Source organism: Taudactylus pleione, unplaced genomic scaffold, assembly GCF_031769625.1.
Source record: "Taudactylus pleione unplaced genomic scaffold, aTauple2 ptg000214l, whole genome shotgun sequence".
Classification (NCBI taxonomy): Eukaryota; Metazoa; Chordata; class Amphibia; order Anura; family Myobatrachidae; genus Taudactylus; species Taudactylus pleione.
Genome location: NW_028284616.1, coordinates 4,891,062 through 4,907,395, shown reverse-complemented (window position 1 = coordinate 4,907,395; position 16,334 = coordinate 4,891,062). Strand labels below are relative to the sequence as shown.

General features: G+C 40.8%; 1 protein-coding gene across 1 annotated transcript in view; it reads left to right on the top strand.

The window, feature by feature from the left end:
• The first annotated feature begins 3,052 nt into the window (after positions 1 to 3,052).
• Positions 3,053 to 16,334, top strand: part of TRABD2A (TraB domain containing 2A) — a 116,203-nt gene continuing 102,921 nt past the window's right edge. Inside the window, exon 1 of the mRNA XM_088478512.1 lies at positions 3,053 to 3,411. Coding sequence (XP_088334638.1) covers positions 3,304 to 3,411 — 108 coding nt within the window. The 5' untranslated portion in view covers positions 3,053 to 3,303. The remainder of the gene's footprint in view (positions 3,412 to 16,334) is intronic.

Sequence of the window (16,334 nt, the reverse complement as noted above, 5' to 3'; positions counted from 1 at the left end):
ATGAGAATATTTTGCAGCACAGTTATCACAAGGTTTCATTTTCAATAATACAGTTTTGTAAACTCACCCACATTATAGGTTGAATGAGAATAGGTTGCTATGACTGTTTTATCTTAGTTGTGAATTGCAAAAATGATGCGTAACATTTTATGGCCTGAGTAGACTCCAGGATAGGTGTATCTTCTGGGTTTCAATTCCAAATTATGCAAGCTGTAGTAGTGGTGATTCATGGAGGCACACGTCATATGAGGCTCAAATAACAGCATTTAGGGGTCTACTCAGCATTGATTTTTTTACATAAAAAATACGGAAACTATGATTTAAGCATTTTTTATGTAAATCCCCTATACAGAAATGGGATAATGGAGAAGATAATGCAATTATCATCTCCACTAATTCCCATCTCGCTGAGCACCGCACTGTAGGGATCAGCCATTGATCTATACAGTGCTTTAACGCGTTTTGCTATTCAGCATAGCAAAAAGTGTCAAATCACTCGATAAATATTGACTTTATATAACGTTATTTCAGAATCGCATTATATGAAGAAAATACTTAAATATCCCGAAAACTGCAGGGACAGAGGGAAATTTTCCCATAAGTCCCTGCAGCATCTTGTAAGCCCGCCCAGTGTCTGTGCCTGCTTACCAGTGACCGCCGACAGGTAAGTTCAACTAGAGCCTATTGAACCTGCCGAAAGTGATTGACATGTGTATACAGGCTGTATCCTAGCCTGTATACATGTATATTTATTTGCAATTATATTTAACATTTATATATAAATGTTAAATATAAAAGCACATAAATATACATGTATACAGGCTAGTATAAAGCCTGTATGCACATGTCAATCAATTTCGGCAGGCTGAAGCTGTACTTACCACGACGGCGGTCACCGCAAGCAGGGACGGAGACTGTTCCTGAGCGCATGACTGAGCATGCACAGAGGCACAAACAGAAGGGATTGTGTTCGGAACCCCAAAAATAATGCCTTCTGTGACATCGCAGGGACAGCGCGTTACTGCAACTGCTGTCCCTACCTTGCCATATTTTATCATCATTTATAAAAAAACGATAATATTCTGGGCAACATCGTCACTCTTGCTGAATAGACCCCTTAGTCTGTAAAGTGAGTCTATGATGCTCTGGCTGAAACTCACATATCTCAAAATACGTTACATTAGAAAAATAAAGTTGCATTACCTTAGCAGTATAATAATGTAAGAAGGGAGAATAGCGTCTTTACAGAGTTATTAATAAATGTGAACGTCTCATTTTCCATATAAGATACATTAAATTTAATGAAGTGCAAACATTCATAGAAATGTTGCTTACTACTTTATACTGTAAATCCAATGAGAATTTTGTTTATGTAGTAGTCCAAATATAACCAGTAGGTTGGAAGATGCACAGCTTTTTTTCGCTCATCAAAAGGCCTTGAATTACCCATCACATCATGGATGCTGAGGATCAGGTCTTGTTCCTATACTTATAATGAAAAGCACTTAAAACCTTACATTTGCAATTCTGCAGGAAAGCGTATGGAATATTTTTACAACGTGTTTCCAAAGACTATAAAGCACTGAATTTGTGCTTGGCAAGCAATAAAACAAACTTTCACACATAAAGAAGCTTTGCGGGGGTACAGAGTTTGCAGTTGGTAATCTTATTGGTTTTAAGTTTTTAGATGACTGCAATGGTGAAAGTGTTATTTTAACCATGGAATTAATGTGCTTTTATATACCTTAAATGCAAAAGAACACCACCATTTTGTAAGGAAGATATTGTGAAATATATATCATGATAGATTATGATATAAATGTGTTGCTTTACTAAAACTACTAAATATAAAAGTGTAAGAGTTGCCATAGCAACACTAGATAAATTATGTAGCCATAATTTATCCAGTTATGTCTAGAAATTGATAGCTGGAATATGATTGGTTACTATGGGCAAAATGTGTAAACACACAAATGCAATATACAAAACTTTACAAAATACAAACGTCAGGCAACTGTTTGATCTCAATTATAGTGATGAAACTGGTTAATTCATTGTTTTTGAACTTACTACTTCAATCAAGGATCTATGAAAGTGTGACTATTATTGGATGATGTACTCAACAACCAATACAAAAGAGCCCTATTAATCCCATCATTAACCATCAATAATTGCCAGCACTTCTTTTGATAGGAAGAAACTATTTAATCAATAAGACAAGAACCTACAGTTGATCAAAAGAACACAGCATAAATAAAATGAGGTGTGGTTGTCTTTTTATTTCAACCCCCTTAAAGTAATAATTTATTGTATAATATGTACTGTCTATCTAATTTATCTTATTATGAATAAATAAATTAGCACAGATGTTTCAAATTATATAACTGATTGTCATTCATATTAAATAGCTGATTTTTTCTTTTTTAGAAATTTGGTGACAAAGTTAAATTGTAATAGAAAATAAATACTTTAGTTATATCAAAGAAATGAAAGTGAACATAACCATTATACATTATAAATAAAATCATATTTATTTCTATTATAAGAAAAATATTGAAAGGTAATAGACTTTATATTGCCTTACTGGTCCTGGGATAACTAATAGATGGCGTCTTACAGCTACACAGCTATTGGAATGTACTGATCAGTGTTTGTGATACTTTACCTGTAGCTAAAGGTGAGTTTAGCACAGTTTATAATAAGGACAGAAGGACATCCGTTTATGCACAGTGGATAGCAGATCCCTGGGCTCCTGCTGTACAGCAGCATAGGACAAACAACCTCACTCACATCACAAGCATGGACAGTTTTGGACACAGACCATAGGGGGGAGGAGAAGTTCTCCAGGGGAGGGGACATTGTATCGAAGTAAATGCAGCAGAGGGAGGAATAGGAATCCGTGGCACCTCCCATAACTTTCTATTTCACGCTGAGTCTGTGAATGTCCTTTCCCCACACTTCTCTAATATCACGCAGGATGGCCGAAAGTGACGTGTGAGCAGATTACTATAATCATTACAGAATAAACAAATCTGTATAGAGGCTGTAAATAAACCAGCATGGCACAGTGGGCAAAGTCTTTTCAGCCTGACTTCACAGTCTTACTCACACAGGGGATCAAGGACTTTACCTCACATCCACTTTGAGAGCTGGATTGTTTTTATTTATTTTTTCCCCAGTTATATTTCTTTCTCTCCCTCTTTTTTTTTTTTTTTTTTTTACACTTTTTCATTCAGTACTGGACAGCAGTGATATAAAGCTGCTACTGGCGTTTTTCATTTGACATTTTGGAGCATTGAAGCTATGATGGTAATCATTTGGAATGTATTTCTACAAGCGTTTTTGCTGGCACTGGTCAAAGCAAATCAAAGGAGCTCCAAAGACACTGCGAACTGCAAGCTCAACAAGAAAGTAAGTAAACCTGTAGCAGCAGAACTCATGGAAAGCTGATACCTCGCTCAGTGCACCAGTGTGCTCTCTCTGAGGCTGCATGTGTAGGCATTGTTACAGCTACCTCTCAGTCACTCTCTATTTCTCTACTACTTACTACGATTGTGTAAATAAGTATTTTAGAATATTGCAGAAAAGCAGATAGTTGATGTTCATCACAGTACAGTGTTTTATTATGTCTATCTATCTTATCTATCTATCTATCTATCTATCTATCTATCTATCTATCTATCTATTTCACACAGTATGTTTGTTCTATACAGTTATTGGTATGATAAATGAGGTTACTTTCTGCACAGCATACTTCCACTTGAAATCATATGTAAGTGTTGGAATACCTCCAGTTACTTAATTTGCCTTCCCTTCCATTTGTATAACTCACATTCTGTAAGACCAAATGAAATTCAACCTGATATTTTATTTATTTTCACAAATATGTTTTACTTCAAAAGGACAAAATTATATATAAAATAATTTCTAACAACTATTGGCTACTTACAGTGCAGGGGAATTCTGTGTTAAAATAAATTGTCATATTTGTAGGTGGCCAAATTGTCCAGAGATTGGGATCTATTTATGAATCAGAGTCAAATCTCGTGTGAAAACAGAAATAACAGATTTCTCCAGTGGTAATCTCTTTTGCACCACCATTCCCATAGGTCTCTATGGGGACAGTGGCCTTTAGTCGATTTGCCAAGTGGCTAAAATCTTTTTGCCACAAGCTCGTTTAGCAGGTAGTGGGGACTAGCAATACTATAGAGTATGCATCCAAAAATTTGAGCTTAAAAAGTTACTTTTATTTTATAATCTTATTCTGTATCTTTTTACCTTGTGCTGCAATGTTTTGTAAATCATAATTACCATTTAGCTGTGCTTTGGTTTTGTAAACAGCAGTAGAAACTGACAGTAAGAATCCTTTTGACATGGGTTACAATTTAATATACAGTATGTACTGTACATGGAACACCATTTTATTAAATATCCTCTATAACGTATCTGCTAACTTCATATAATTAGAATGAAGGTATGTAGATAGGATGTGATTTGTGGAAGTTTGAAAAATACTCAACTTGCATAATTTCAGTCCAAACCATGTGTGAAAACCGTATGAGGCAAACACTTGATCTTTGTCTATGTCAGTGGTTACCAAACTTTATTGAACCACGGCACCCTAGAGTATCAGATTTGTTTTCACGGCACCCATAAGCCAAAAGTTAGTTATTGAAAAATTCAGAAAGAAAATGATTAAGTAAATTGTGCTCGCCTGTCATCCTTAGGCTCAGTTATGTGTTGGTGGGCAGGTTTGCGTTTCTGTTTATCCACATAGTTACATTACATTGACCATAAATAATTAGATTTGGTGCTGGACTACCAACCTGAGGCACCCCTGCAAGTGTCCCGATGCACCCCAGGGTGCCACGGCGCACAGTTTGGGAACCACTGCTTTATGTCAAAGAGCATCAATAGTTTCACCAGTCTTTACCACATTGATCAACAGATCAACAGTATTACCTATTGTTTTGTAACTTTTATTGTAACTATTCTCAAACTGCATATGATTTCACAATCTTGCCAGACAGAACCATTTTTTTCTGTAGCTTGATACGCTGCGCCGTTTTCCAATGTTATAACTGACAGTGCGGTCTAAGCATGGTTTGGAATCGTTCAATTTGATGTGCGATTATGTTTTTGATACATTGCATGGTTTGCAAATTGCACATTAATCCACATGCAAAATGGTTGTTTGACAAATCCATACTTAGAAATCCTGTGCTACCAGTGGCGTATTTATAATGGGTGCAGTTCATAAGTTAAGCATGTATTTGCAAAGTAACATCTATCTATCTAATATCTATCTATCTATCTATCTATCTATCTATCTATCTATCTATCCCATATCTATCTATCTATCTATCTCATATCTATCTATCTATCTATCTATCTATCTATCTATCTATCTATCTATCTATCCCATATCTATCTATCTATCTACCCCATATCTATCTATCTATCTATCTATCTATCTATCTATCTATCTCATATCTATCTATCTGTCTATCTATCTCATATCTATCTATCTATCTATCTATCTATCTATCTATCTATCTATCTATCTATCTATCCCATATATATCTATCTCATATCTATATATCCCATATCTATATATCTATCTATCTATCTATCCCATACCTATCTATCTATCTATCTATCTATCTATCTATCTATCTATCTATCTATCTATCTATCGATCTATCGGATGTAGTCAGCATCCCGGCGTACAGGATGCCCGACGATCTTACTACCAGCGCCGAAATCCCGACAGGTCGGGATCCCGGCACCAGTTTCCCGACCGTCGGCATCCCAAAGGTAACGAAGGTAAGTATCGGGGTGTAGGGGAAGGTTAGCGTCAGCTAGCGGAGTTTGGGTTAGGCTTCGGGGAGGGATGGTTAGGATTAGGGTGCGGGGAGGGGGAGGTTAGGTTTAGGCACTAGGGGGGAGGTTAGGTTTAGGCATTGGGAGGGAGGGTTAGGTTCAGGGTGCGGGGAGGGGGAGGTTAGGTTTAGGCACTAGGAAGGGGGTGTTAGGTTTAGGCACTGAGGAGGGTGGGTTAGGGTAGGGGTTAGGGTAGGGGATAGAAAAGTACTCACCGTTAGGTTCTATGGGTGTTGGGATTCTGGCTGTCAGGATGCCGCTGTCAATTTTCTGAATAACGGCATCCCGACAGCCGGGATATCATATCCAACCCCTATCTATCTATCTATCTATCTATCTATCTATCTATCTATCTATCTATCTATCTATCTATCTATCTATCTGTGTACCAGTTGGCAACAATAGCATATGCTCTTGGCTTATGCTAGGAAAATGGCACATACACTTACCACCCACTTCTCTTTATGTTTTTACCCATTTATTTTATTTGCAACAAACACATTTTATATTAGGCATCAATACAATTGGTAAAACCTCTAATAGATAACAAGATAACAAGAAAACTCCCAAGAAACACTTTTATCTAAATACGCACACAAGAGCATAATTAATGCCTGAGCAACTTGACGCACATATGTTTGTGTATGCATGTGTTTGAAGTTTTGCAAGCATGCCCAAACACTACTGAGCTGATGTTAGAATACCCCCATCCAGGCAATTCAGCGCAAACAGACGTAAGTAATAATAAATCATGTGTGCGTCACTGCTCTGAGCACGCGCAGAACGGAAAATCACAAATTATGCTATGCACATATAGTGCTCAGTCTGCATCAGGCCTAAGTTCTTTGTCACCTATCAACTTATAATGTTACTGTTTTATCTACGTTTGTAAATCACTGCAGAATATTTTAGCACTTTAAAATAAAAAGAAATTACAATAATTATAACCAATGGAAATTAATCATACTTTAGTTCCATTGGTCAACATGCACTAAATTGCTTTTTGCTGAATTTTAATTTGGGACTATAGGTTACAGTACAGATTTGTCTCGCAGGCTAGATCTATGTCAGTCATGCAATCCAGTGGAACGCACAAGAGGTAGTTTCTGCTGGGTGAATGGAGGAGGTACTGGTAGATAACACAGAATGCGTGAACTCTATCTTGCTGGTTGATATTCTGGTAGCTAGAGGGCCATGTTTATTCTTCTTATTGTTGTCTTTCTTCTGGAATGACTACAGTACTTGTTGCACTTTTATGTTAAACCTCATGAAGGTATCAGTTGGGTGTTATTATTTCAGCCCACAACAAGTGATATCAGCTATTTTGTGGTATCACCACCACCAATCATTTCAATATTAAAGCTAAAACTAAGTTACAAATGAGGTGTTTGTTGATGGTTTAAGTAACACAAAACAAGGAAAAATACTGTATTTATCAAAGCAAAAAAGAAACATCTTTGAAGTCACATAGTTGTTTCTTTGTATTTGTTGGCATAAATAGCACCATAGTTAAAGATAAGAGCTCATTGGACTGTGATGACTCTACTCGTATCACTAGTATCCTCTATTTTAGATTAACTGAAGAGGCTGGAAGCAGTGTACAAAGCTATTCAGTTACTGCCCAAGGCAGCCCCATATAAACCAGGAGGCTGCACTTAACGCGGATTTCTGTTTAGCTTAGGCTCGAACAGAAATCTACTGTAAGTAGGGCTTTCTGCCCTTGTTGCAGCCGCCGCGAAAGCGTTAACCCAGAGTGCTTACCCCAGAATCTATGGATTAACATGCATTAGCCATCTATTTACCACGCTAGAAAAGGGCTTGTAGTTGAATAGCTAAAAGGCGTAAAAGTCAGCGGCTATAGGCCCTTTTTCTCACGCAGTAAAGCTGCATACACACGGTACGATCTGCACAACCAACGATATCACTGAACGATTTCCCTTTAACTTTTCTGTTGTGCAGGACAAACGATATTGGGTGTACACACTGAAAGATATCTATGATAGATATCTTTCAATGAAGTCACCCGGCCACATCTCTGAACAGGCAAATCTTGATGAAATCATCCAAGTTGGCCTGCATGTACGGACGACCATAGATATCGTTATCGTCCATGCGGGAACATGCATCGTTGGTCATTCACTGCATAAAAATGAACGATATGAATGATTTATCGTTGAACGTACCGTGTGTACGCACCTTAAGTATCAAGCCTAATTGAATCCGGCCCTTAGGCTATGTTGTTCACATCAACGATTTGGCTTACAGTTCAAGGGCAGAGAAGCATCAGAGCATCGAAGGTTTAGGGACCCAGGAAGAAAGACTATTTTAAGATCTTGCATTCTGTAATTATTAATTGTGAACCATTTTTCTCTGTATGGGGGAGATGTACTAAACTCTGGAAAGTGATAAGTTGGAAACTGTTAAACTACCAGCCACTCAGCTTCTAACTGTCATGTTACAGGTTGTGTTTGAAAAATTACAGAAGCTGATTGGTTGTTAGTTTATCACTCTCCAATTTATCACTTTCCAGAGCTTAGTACTGCTGCCCCTAAAGGAGAAGCGTTATGATAATATATTTAATTAAAATAAAACCAATATATGAAAATCCTAATTACATACCTTTATGTGGGAGACATGAACGTGAAAAACTGTTCCAACACAGTTCAATATTGCAGCCTGGCCAGTATTTTCTAATTGGACTAAAAGCTTCTATTGATTGGTTGTAAGGATGACTGCTGTTTGTCCTTGTACAGTATGTGATCATCTCACAGGGTGCAATGATCCCAATAGTGACTGTATGTGTGTGGTCAATGTGAGCAATGCTCCTCCTGTGGCTCAGTGCTTGAGAGGCAGGATCACTTTGTGTGTGGCCGTAATCACTGATAGTGGCTTAAACTGTTCCACATATGTTCCGGTGATAATAGTCTAAGAAGAATGCTAGGATTACCATACTCTATTTATTCGGCTGTATGGTGTGGTCTGGGTAAGACTGGGTATACTTAATATCAAACTCTTACCTTGGGCCTGATTCACCAAGGATCACAATTGCAAAGCTGCATGCAGGTAACTTTGCAATTGCGATCCTTGCAATAATGCAAATGCAGCAAAAAGTGTATGACACCCCCTGCTGAATTTGCGATCCCAGCACTGCGATGGAGGTCACAGGCTGGTATCACCATCGCGGCCAATAATGGTCGCGATGGTGGATGGCGCCGGCCGGTCAGCTGAGTAAGTATTACTCAGGCTGGCCGGCTAGCGAGCCCAGCAGACTGCTTACGTCCATGCAGTTCCTGGGCTGGCAACTCCCGGAAAACCAGGGCGGACTCGCACCATTTCCGGGAACGCCGGCCGCCCCTGCACCGCCCCTTAAATGCCTCTGTCAATCAGGCACAGGCATTCAAGGGCTTGTGTGCATGTTAGCAGGACCCATTCTGCACACTCGTAGAATGGGTCCTGCGCATGCACAGTTTCCCGATAAACGTGAACCTGCGTTCAGCAGTGCACTTGCGTGCATTGCTGAATCAGGCCCTTTGGCGGCATATATTGCTAAGGAATCGGTATGATTGACCGCTGGATGAAAATCCGACGCAGGCAGGCCAAACAGCGCAGCTCCCGACAGAAGTAAGTAAAGTACCTAACCTTCCCCTCTCCCCCCCTAACCCTAACCCTCCTTTAGGGATGCCTAACCCTAATCTCACCCCCTAGTGCCTAACCCTAACCTCCCCCCAGGGATGCCTAAACCTAACCCCCCCTTCCCCTAGCCTAACCCTAACCCTCCCCGGGGGGCTGCCTAACCCTAAGTCCTCCCGGAGGTCCCTAAACCTACCCCATCCCCGGCTACATGGATACTTACCCCCGGCGTTGGATGATCGGTCCAGCGTCCTGTCGAGGTCCCGGCGTCTGGATTAACATAGACGTTGGTATTTCGACGCCTATGTTAGATCCTTTGCCGGGATTACACTGTCGGGATTGTGCTACTACCAGTGCAGTTTATGAATTGGTTAGTGAATGCGTGATGGACTTTCACAAAATTATAGCACAATACTGTGAGCAACAGTGAACGGTTTCCTGAGTAAGTAGGGATGTTTGTTTTGGTTTCTTTTCTAGAGGCATATTTACCAATGTTATTTTGTGGGAAAGTCCCCAAAAAAGAGAGTTCCCAAAAAAGGAAAGTATCTCCTAGATGTAACATAGAGAGACTGCAGCAGATATCTCTGATATGTGCCACGGTCCCTCCTTTTCCGACCACATAGGCTTCTATTGGTGGCTGTCTGTGGGCCACATTATGCAAACGTTACCAGGAGAGGGATCCAGAGGTCATCAGACCGTGCATGCGCAGTAGCTCGCCAGAATCTCAAAACTAAAAGTAAAGTGATAGCATCTGCAATCAAATATACAGGTGGAGCGCTAGTTTAATTCAAGTGACCAGAGATAGTCAGCAATTTATTGAAAATCAGCAAGATTACCGTGTGATGCAAATACATTTTTTATTGTCTTGCTGATTTTCAATAAATTGTTGACTATCTCTGGTCACTTGAATTAAACTAGCGCTCCACCTGTATATTTGGTCCATATTTTTTTTAGCAGGTACAGAACCTGCTGTGTGAGCTGCCTGTTTGTTCAAGGTACACCATCTGGTAATTAGCGCACCTGTTTGTTTTCTGCATTCACTGGGGCAGGGACTGATGTGAATGTCCAAATATTCTCTGTAAAGTGCTGCAGAATATAAATAACTGGTAATAATAATGCCTATAAGAGCAGCAGAGTATATAACAGTGTAAAAATGGGTGTCATGTATATACCACATGTAATTAGTATAAACTAGGGATGTGCAGGCTCGGATAGGTTCGAGTTTGCATGCCGAGTTCGCATTTTTCCCTCCAAAAAAACAAAAATCCGAACTCGGCGTGCAAACTGGAACCTATCCGAGCCTGCACATCCCTAGTATAAACCAGAAATTAATTGGTATTATGCTATTTGTAAACCGTGAGTAGAAGTGCTTAAGAATGCTGTAAATGAGATCTTGTGGGCTGAGATAAATTTATGTGGAGTGTGTGGGCTTTTGTTTGCTTTGTGACTTGTTCTTTACTAGGAATTGTTTATTTTACCCCAGCTCTCATCTCTCTGCCAAGCACTTCATTCACTGCAACCTGACCCTTCTCTGCTGCAGCCAATGATCAGAGGAGGACGCAGCCTCTAGACCTAACCATTACTGCTTCATTAGCTCCCTTTATTCGATCTCCTGTTCCCATTATCACTATTTCCATTTGCATTTTAATTAACCGAGATTCACACTGTTTGCTCTACCTTTCTTATACAAATTACACAATTAAGGTTAGAGATCCTTCTTTAACATGAGCAGTTTTCACGTTGCATCTCAGTCGTGATAGTTATAATGGCAATCTGTACTGTACATGGTTAAGAGGATGCATGCAAATACTGAATAACTCCCCTATAAGTACTTTTGTTACCTATCCTCACAGTCTGTCTGCCTTTGGCCAGAATTTCGCCTGTTTCCTTGCACTATATGTAATGTTTCATCTTTCCTTTTTTGTGGGCTCAGATACACTTGGTCCTTAGCTATACCCTGTCTGCGCTAGTCTCCTCCTCTACGGTAGGGTCCTGTCCAGTGACAGCTCCATAGGTGGGGCTGCAGTGCAGTCAAAAATTCAAATAGGGGAGACACACCAACTGCCACCCCAAATACAGCCAAACATTTCCGGCCAAGACTCGCTGGCAATTGGTGTGGCTCCCCTATTTGAATTTTGGACTGTGCTGCAGCCCCACCTCTGGAGCCACCACTAGTCCTGTCCATCATTATTTCACAACCTCACTCATCTCATTGCTGTCACTGTTTTCTATATATGATGTCCCCTCGTCAAGCGCTGTGTATCACAATGACACTTTACAAATTGATTATAATAATAAGTATGGTGAATGCACCTTGAACCACGGTAATTGATCATTAGATAAAAGCATAGGTAGTAATCTCTGTTAAATTTGTAATGAACTAAAAATAGAGGAAGTGGTTTCTGACCATTTATATGTATAACGTAAGAGAGTATTGATCATAATGTATCTTAAGTGGCCTAAGCTGGTTTCCACATTTGATGAATATAGGGCCTAATTCAGAGATGTGCACAAACCCGATGGTTTACGTATATCTCCGATGTTTGTAGATCTGAGAGTGCACAGCATCCTTACTGCACATGTACAGATCTCTGTCTGCGATGAAAATCGCAGTGCCCCCCAACCTGCAGCATGATTGACATGCTGTGACCATTTGGGGGCGGGGAAAGGGAGGCGACAACCAGCATTACATAAAACCGTTTCAGCCCCATATCCTGGGCATGCCGAGGCCAGTGGCTGTGTCCTTGGATGCAGTTTCACTGGCCCCGGCAGCGTGAAAACAATGGGCTGCCTGAGTACCCTGAGGGTTACTCCATACTTGCCAACTGTCCATCAATGACCAGGAGGCTTGCAAAAATCGTCTGGCGCTCCTGGCCTCCCGTAAGTGAGGGCAAGTCTCCCGGTCTGGCCCACCCCCACACTCCTACCCCACTTACATGGCAGTCCGGAGGGGTCCGTTGACACGCTTCGCATTGCATCAGCCTAGTCCCACCCCCTGCTTTACAATTCCAGAAATCTCTGCATTTTATAACGGGGACGGGGCTGCGATGATGTAATCCTATTGCCACACCCTGTGCTGCCCACCATTGCCGCCACCACACCCTCTGCAGTGACGACCTGGCTCCCAGAAAGTCGGCAAGCCTGGGTTAATCAGATGAACAATGTTCATGCAGATGATCCAATGATGCGTCTTTGGACACAGCAGCGGATCACAAAAGCATGCAGTGGGCCAGTTTCAACTACAGATGCCTTCAGCTGTTTTTAACATATTTTCGCACACCAGATGTGTCCAAAGATGCAGCTGCTGTGCATTTAGCGTCAGTCTCTGAATCAGGCCCATAGCACAGACTCATGGTGGACGGAGCTTAGGACACCTATGTATGTAGGCTAAGATTTCATAGATAGTAAAATAATAAATACTACTGGGAAGTTCTAATTTTATAAAGTGACCATCTTATATTTCATTGTGATGTGGTGATCGTCTGTCCTTACTCAGCCATGCCTGGTCCATACTCTTGTATTCTCCACCACTCATTGTATTCTCCATCACTCATTGTATTCTCCAGTCCACATCGCAAGGAAAATTTTGAAAGTGGACAAGGCTAAGGAATTGGGTGGAAATGTAGACAATTAAACATTCCAGTAGTAACGATAGTGTTATGGGAATGGCTGAAGAAAAACCTATGCAGTTCTACTAGAATTTGATTTAAAAAGAAATATTGAGACTACAGTTTTCATTTAATATACACAAAATGTTAACAAATATAAAGCCAAAGCTAATAAAACAGTATTTCTATAATTAGCTCCCTACGGATTCGCGATTTGCGGCATGATGTCACAATGGGACGGGCCTAATGACGTGAAGCGCTTTGCTTCTCCTCTGCCGGCTTCTCCCAGAGAGGAGAAAAGTAAGGAAGTATGAGAAAAGTACTAAAAAAAAACTTATAAAATAATAGTGTAAAGATCATGTAGATTAAAATACTTTATTGCAAACAAACGGTTAAAACACAGAGATTGAAATAAGAGAGCATGTAGACATGTTAGCATAGTATAGTTTGACCTCAGAGAAGTTTATCCAAACCCATGAGATTTTCTGTTGTACGTGGCATACCAGTCACATATTAGTTACACCTGGTGTGTGAGTAAACAGTCTGTGTAGATTGAGACCATATTGAAATGTTGATTAGTCTATACTATGGCACATGAATAGGGTTTCAGAATAAGTATCCATAGTTTTATTCTAATAAAGATATTGCTAATGGAATATTGGCATCTAATCATTACTCACAGTGCTGGGGTATTAGGTCAATTTCAACAGGGGTACTGTTCATATGGAGGAGTTTGTGGGCCTCATTCAGAGTTAAGCTGGGTACACACCTGAGCAATGTGCCGACCCAGCGGCGATGCCATGTAATGATATACTGTATTGCATCACTGTACACACTGCATGACTGCAGTACGACAATGCAAGGGAAGATGCAACCACCCCAGGGGCGTAAAAAGGATATTTGGAGCCCAGGGCAAGATGAAAAATGCCACAAGGGGCATGGCCAATAAAACATTGTCAACATGACACACCACCGTTTCTCGTCACTCTGGGAGCATTACTTTCCATTCCATATGCACCTTAATGCATCCAGTAGTAGTGCTTCTTATACAGTGATCACTGTTGTAGTGCCTTTTATGCAATGCCTCTAGTAGTAGTGCTCCCCATGCAATGCCCACTGTAGTAGTGCCCCTTATGCAATGTCCCCAGTAGTAGTGCCCCTTATACAGTGATCACTGTTGTAGTGCCTTTTATGCAATGCCTCTAGTAGTAGTGCTCCCCATGCAATGCCCACTGTAGTAGTGCCCCTTATGCAATGTCCCCAGTAGTAGTGCCCCTTATACAGTGATCCCTGTTGTAGTGCCTTTTATGCAATGCCTCTAGTAGTAGTGCTCCCCATGCTATGCCCACTGTAGTAGTGCCCCTTATGCAATTTCCCCAGTAGTAGTGCCCCTTATACAGTGATCCCTGTTGTAGTGCCTTTTATGCAATGCCTCTAATAGTAGTGCTCCCCATGCTATGCCCACTGTAGTAGTGCCCCTTATGCAATGTCCCCAGTAGTAGTGCCCCTTATACAGTGATCCCTGTTGTAGTGCCTTTTATGCAATGCCTCTACTAGTAGTGCTCCCCATGCAATGCCCACTGTAGTAGTGTCCCTTAAGCAATGTCCCCAGTAGTAGTGCCCCTTATGCAATGCCCCCTGTTGTAGTGCACATTATGCAGTGCCCCCTGTAGTGCCCAATATATAGTGCTCCCAGTAGTGCTCCTTAGGCAGTGCCCAATATACAGTGCCCAAAGTAGTGCCCCTTATACAGTGCCCCCAGTAATACCCCCAGTAGTGCCCCCTATGGAGTGCCCAATATACAGTGCCCCCAGTAGTAGTGCCTTTTACACATAAAACACGTAGACACGCAAAGACAGACAAAATTATACTTACCTGAATCCCCGCTCCTGCACCCACTACCGTCCGCTCCTCCGGTCCCGCTCAGCACTATGGGAAAGACGTCATGACGTCTCTCCCATCACCCACTGTGGGAGCTGGAAGTCGGAGCTCCAGGCCGGCTCCGGTCCTGGGTGCAGCAGGAAATGAGTCTGTCTGACTCTCATTGGCTGCTAAAACAAACACACCGCCGGGTAGTACGAGTGTACTACCTGGCACCGGTGGTGGTGTATTTGTTACTGTGTAGTCTGCACTACACACTAGCCACTGACCTGGACGCCGGCCCGTACCCCCCTTAGTTATGCCACTGAACCACCCAATTCATCAAACAATGATTTTCGTTGCCTTTTGTTCTTCATATATTTGTGCGGGTTTCCTCGCACAATCCAAAACATCTACTGGAAGGTTAATTGGCTTGGATGAGATTGATCCTAATGTGTGCTTGTGTTAGAGAATGTAGACTGTAAGCTTCACTGGGGCTAATATGAGTGATTTGCAAAGAAAATAAATTCCGTATATAAATAAAGGTTAATACTGTACTGTATCAGTTGAGGTTAAGGGCGTATCCAATTAGCCGCGAAAAAGTGCCATTTGGAGAAAAATTTTCTCCAATTTACACTTTTCGCCTGTATTCAGAGTATCTCCATATTCAATTCCCTGGAGGTTTCGCCTAGTGCAAAATCCATATTTTGCGGTGCAAATGTGGGGACTTGGTTCTGCACCCTTTGGACACCCCCCTAATGACTAATAGGGCAACATTTATTTATTTTTTTTAAATTAACTTAAGTCACCCAAAAAAGACATGTAATTTTTTGGGGCAAAAATTAAAAAAGGTTGGAAAATGTAAAAAAAAGTGGGGGGCCTGATACTTTGGGGGGCTATATGGTTGGGACAGGTGTTTTGGGGATTGCACGAGGTTGAAGCAGATTTTTCAAATCTTCATTTTAGAGAATTCAAAATATACTAGTACCCATTTTCATGTACCCCAAATTTAACTTTGGTACTTATTTATTTAGAAAAAAACATTGCTTACTATAATTTTTTCACACATATGCAAAAATGCATATAACAGCCCTTTGCCCCAAAATAAGTTCACTAAATACTTTTATTAGGGCTACTACTACTATTCTATATTGATTCCCAGGGTCACTGAAGCTTTTTATGGGGTACAGACTGATTTCCCCCCAAAAGATGTAGTTTTCGCTAGTTTGGCTTTGTAAAACATTAGTCTATCTGCGTTTTGGCGTGTTTTACATTTGAATAGGGTGAAAAGTGGGGACGCGCATGGAGAAAACATCACGTCAAAATGAGGTGAATTCATTCCGCTTTTCGCCA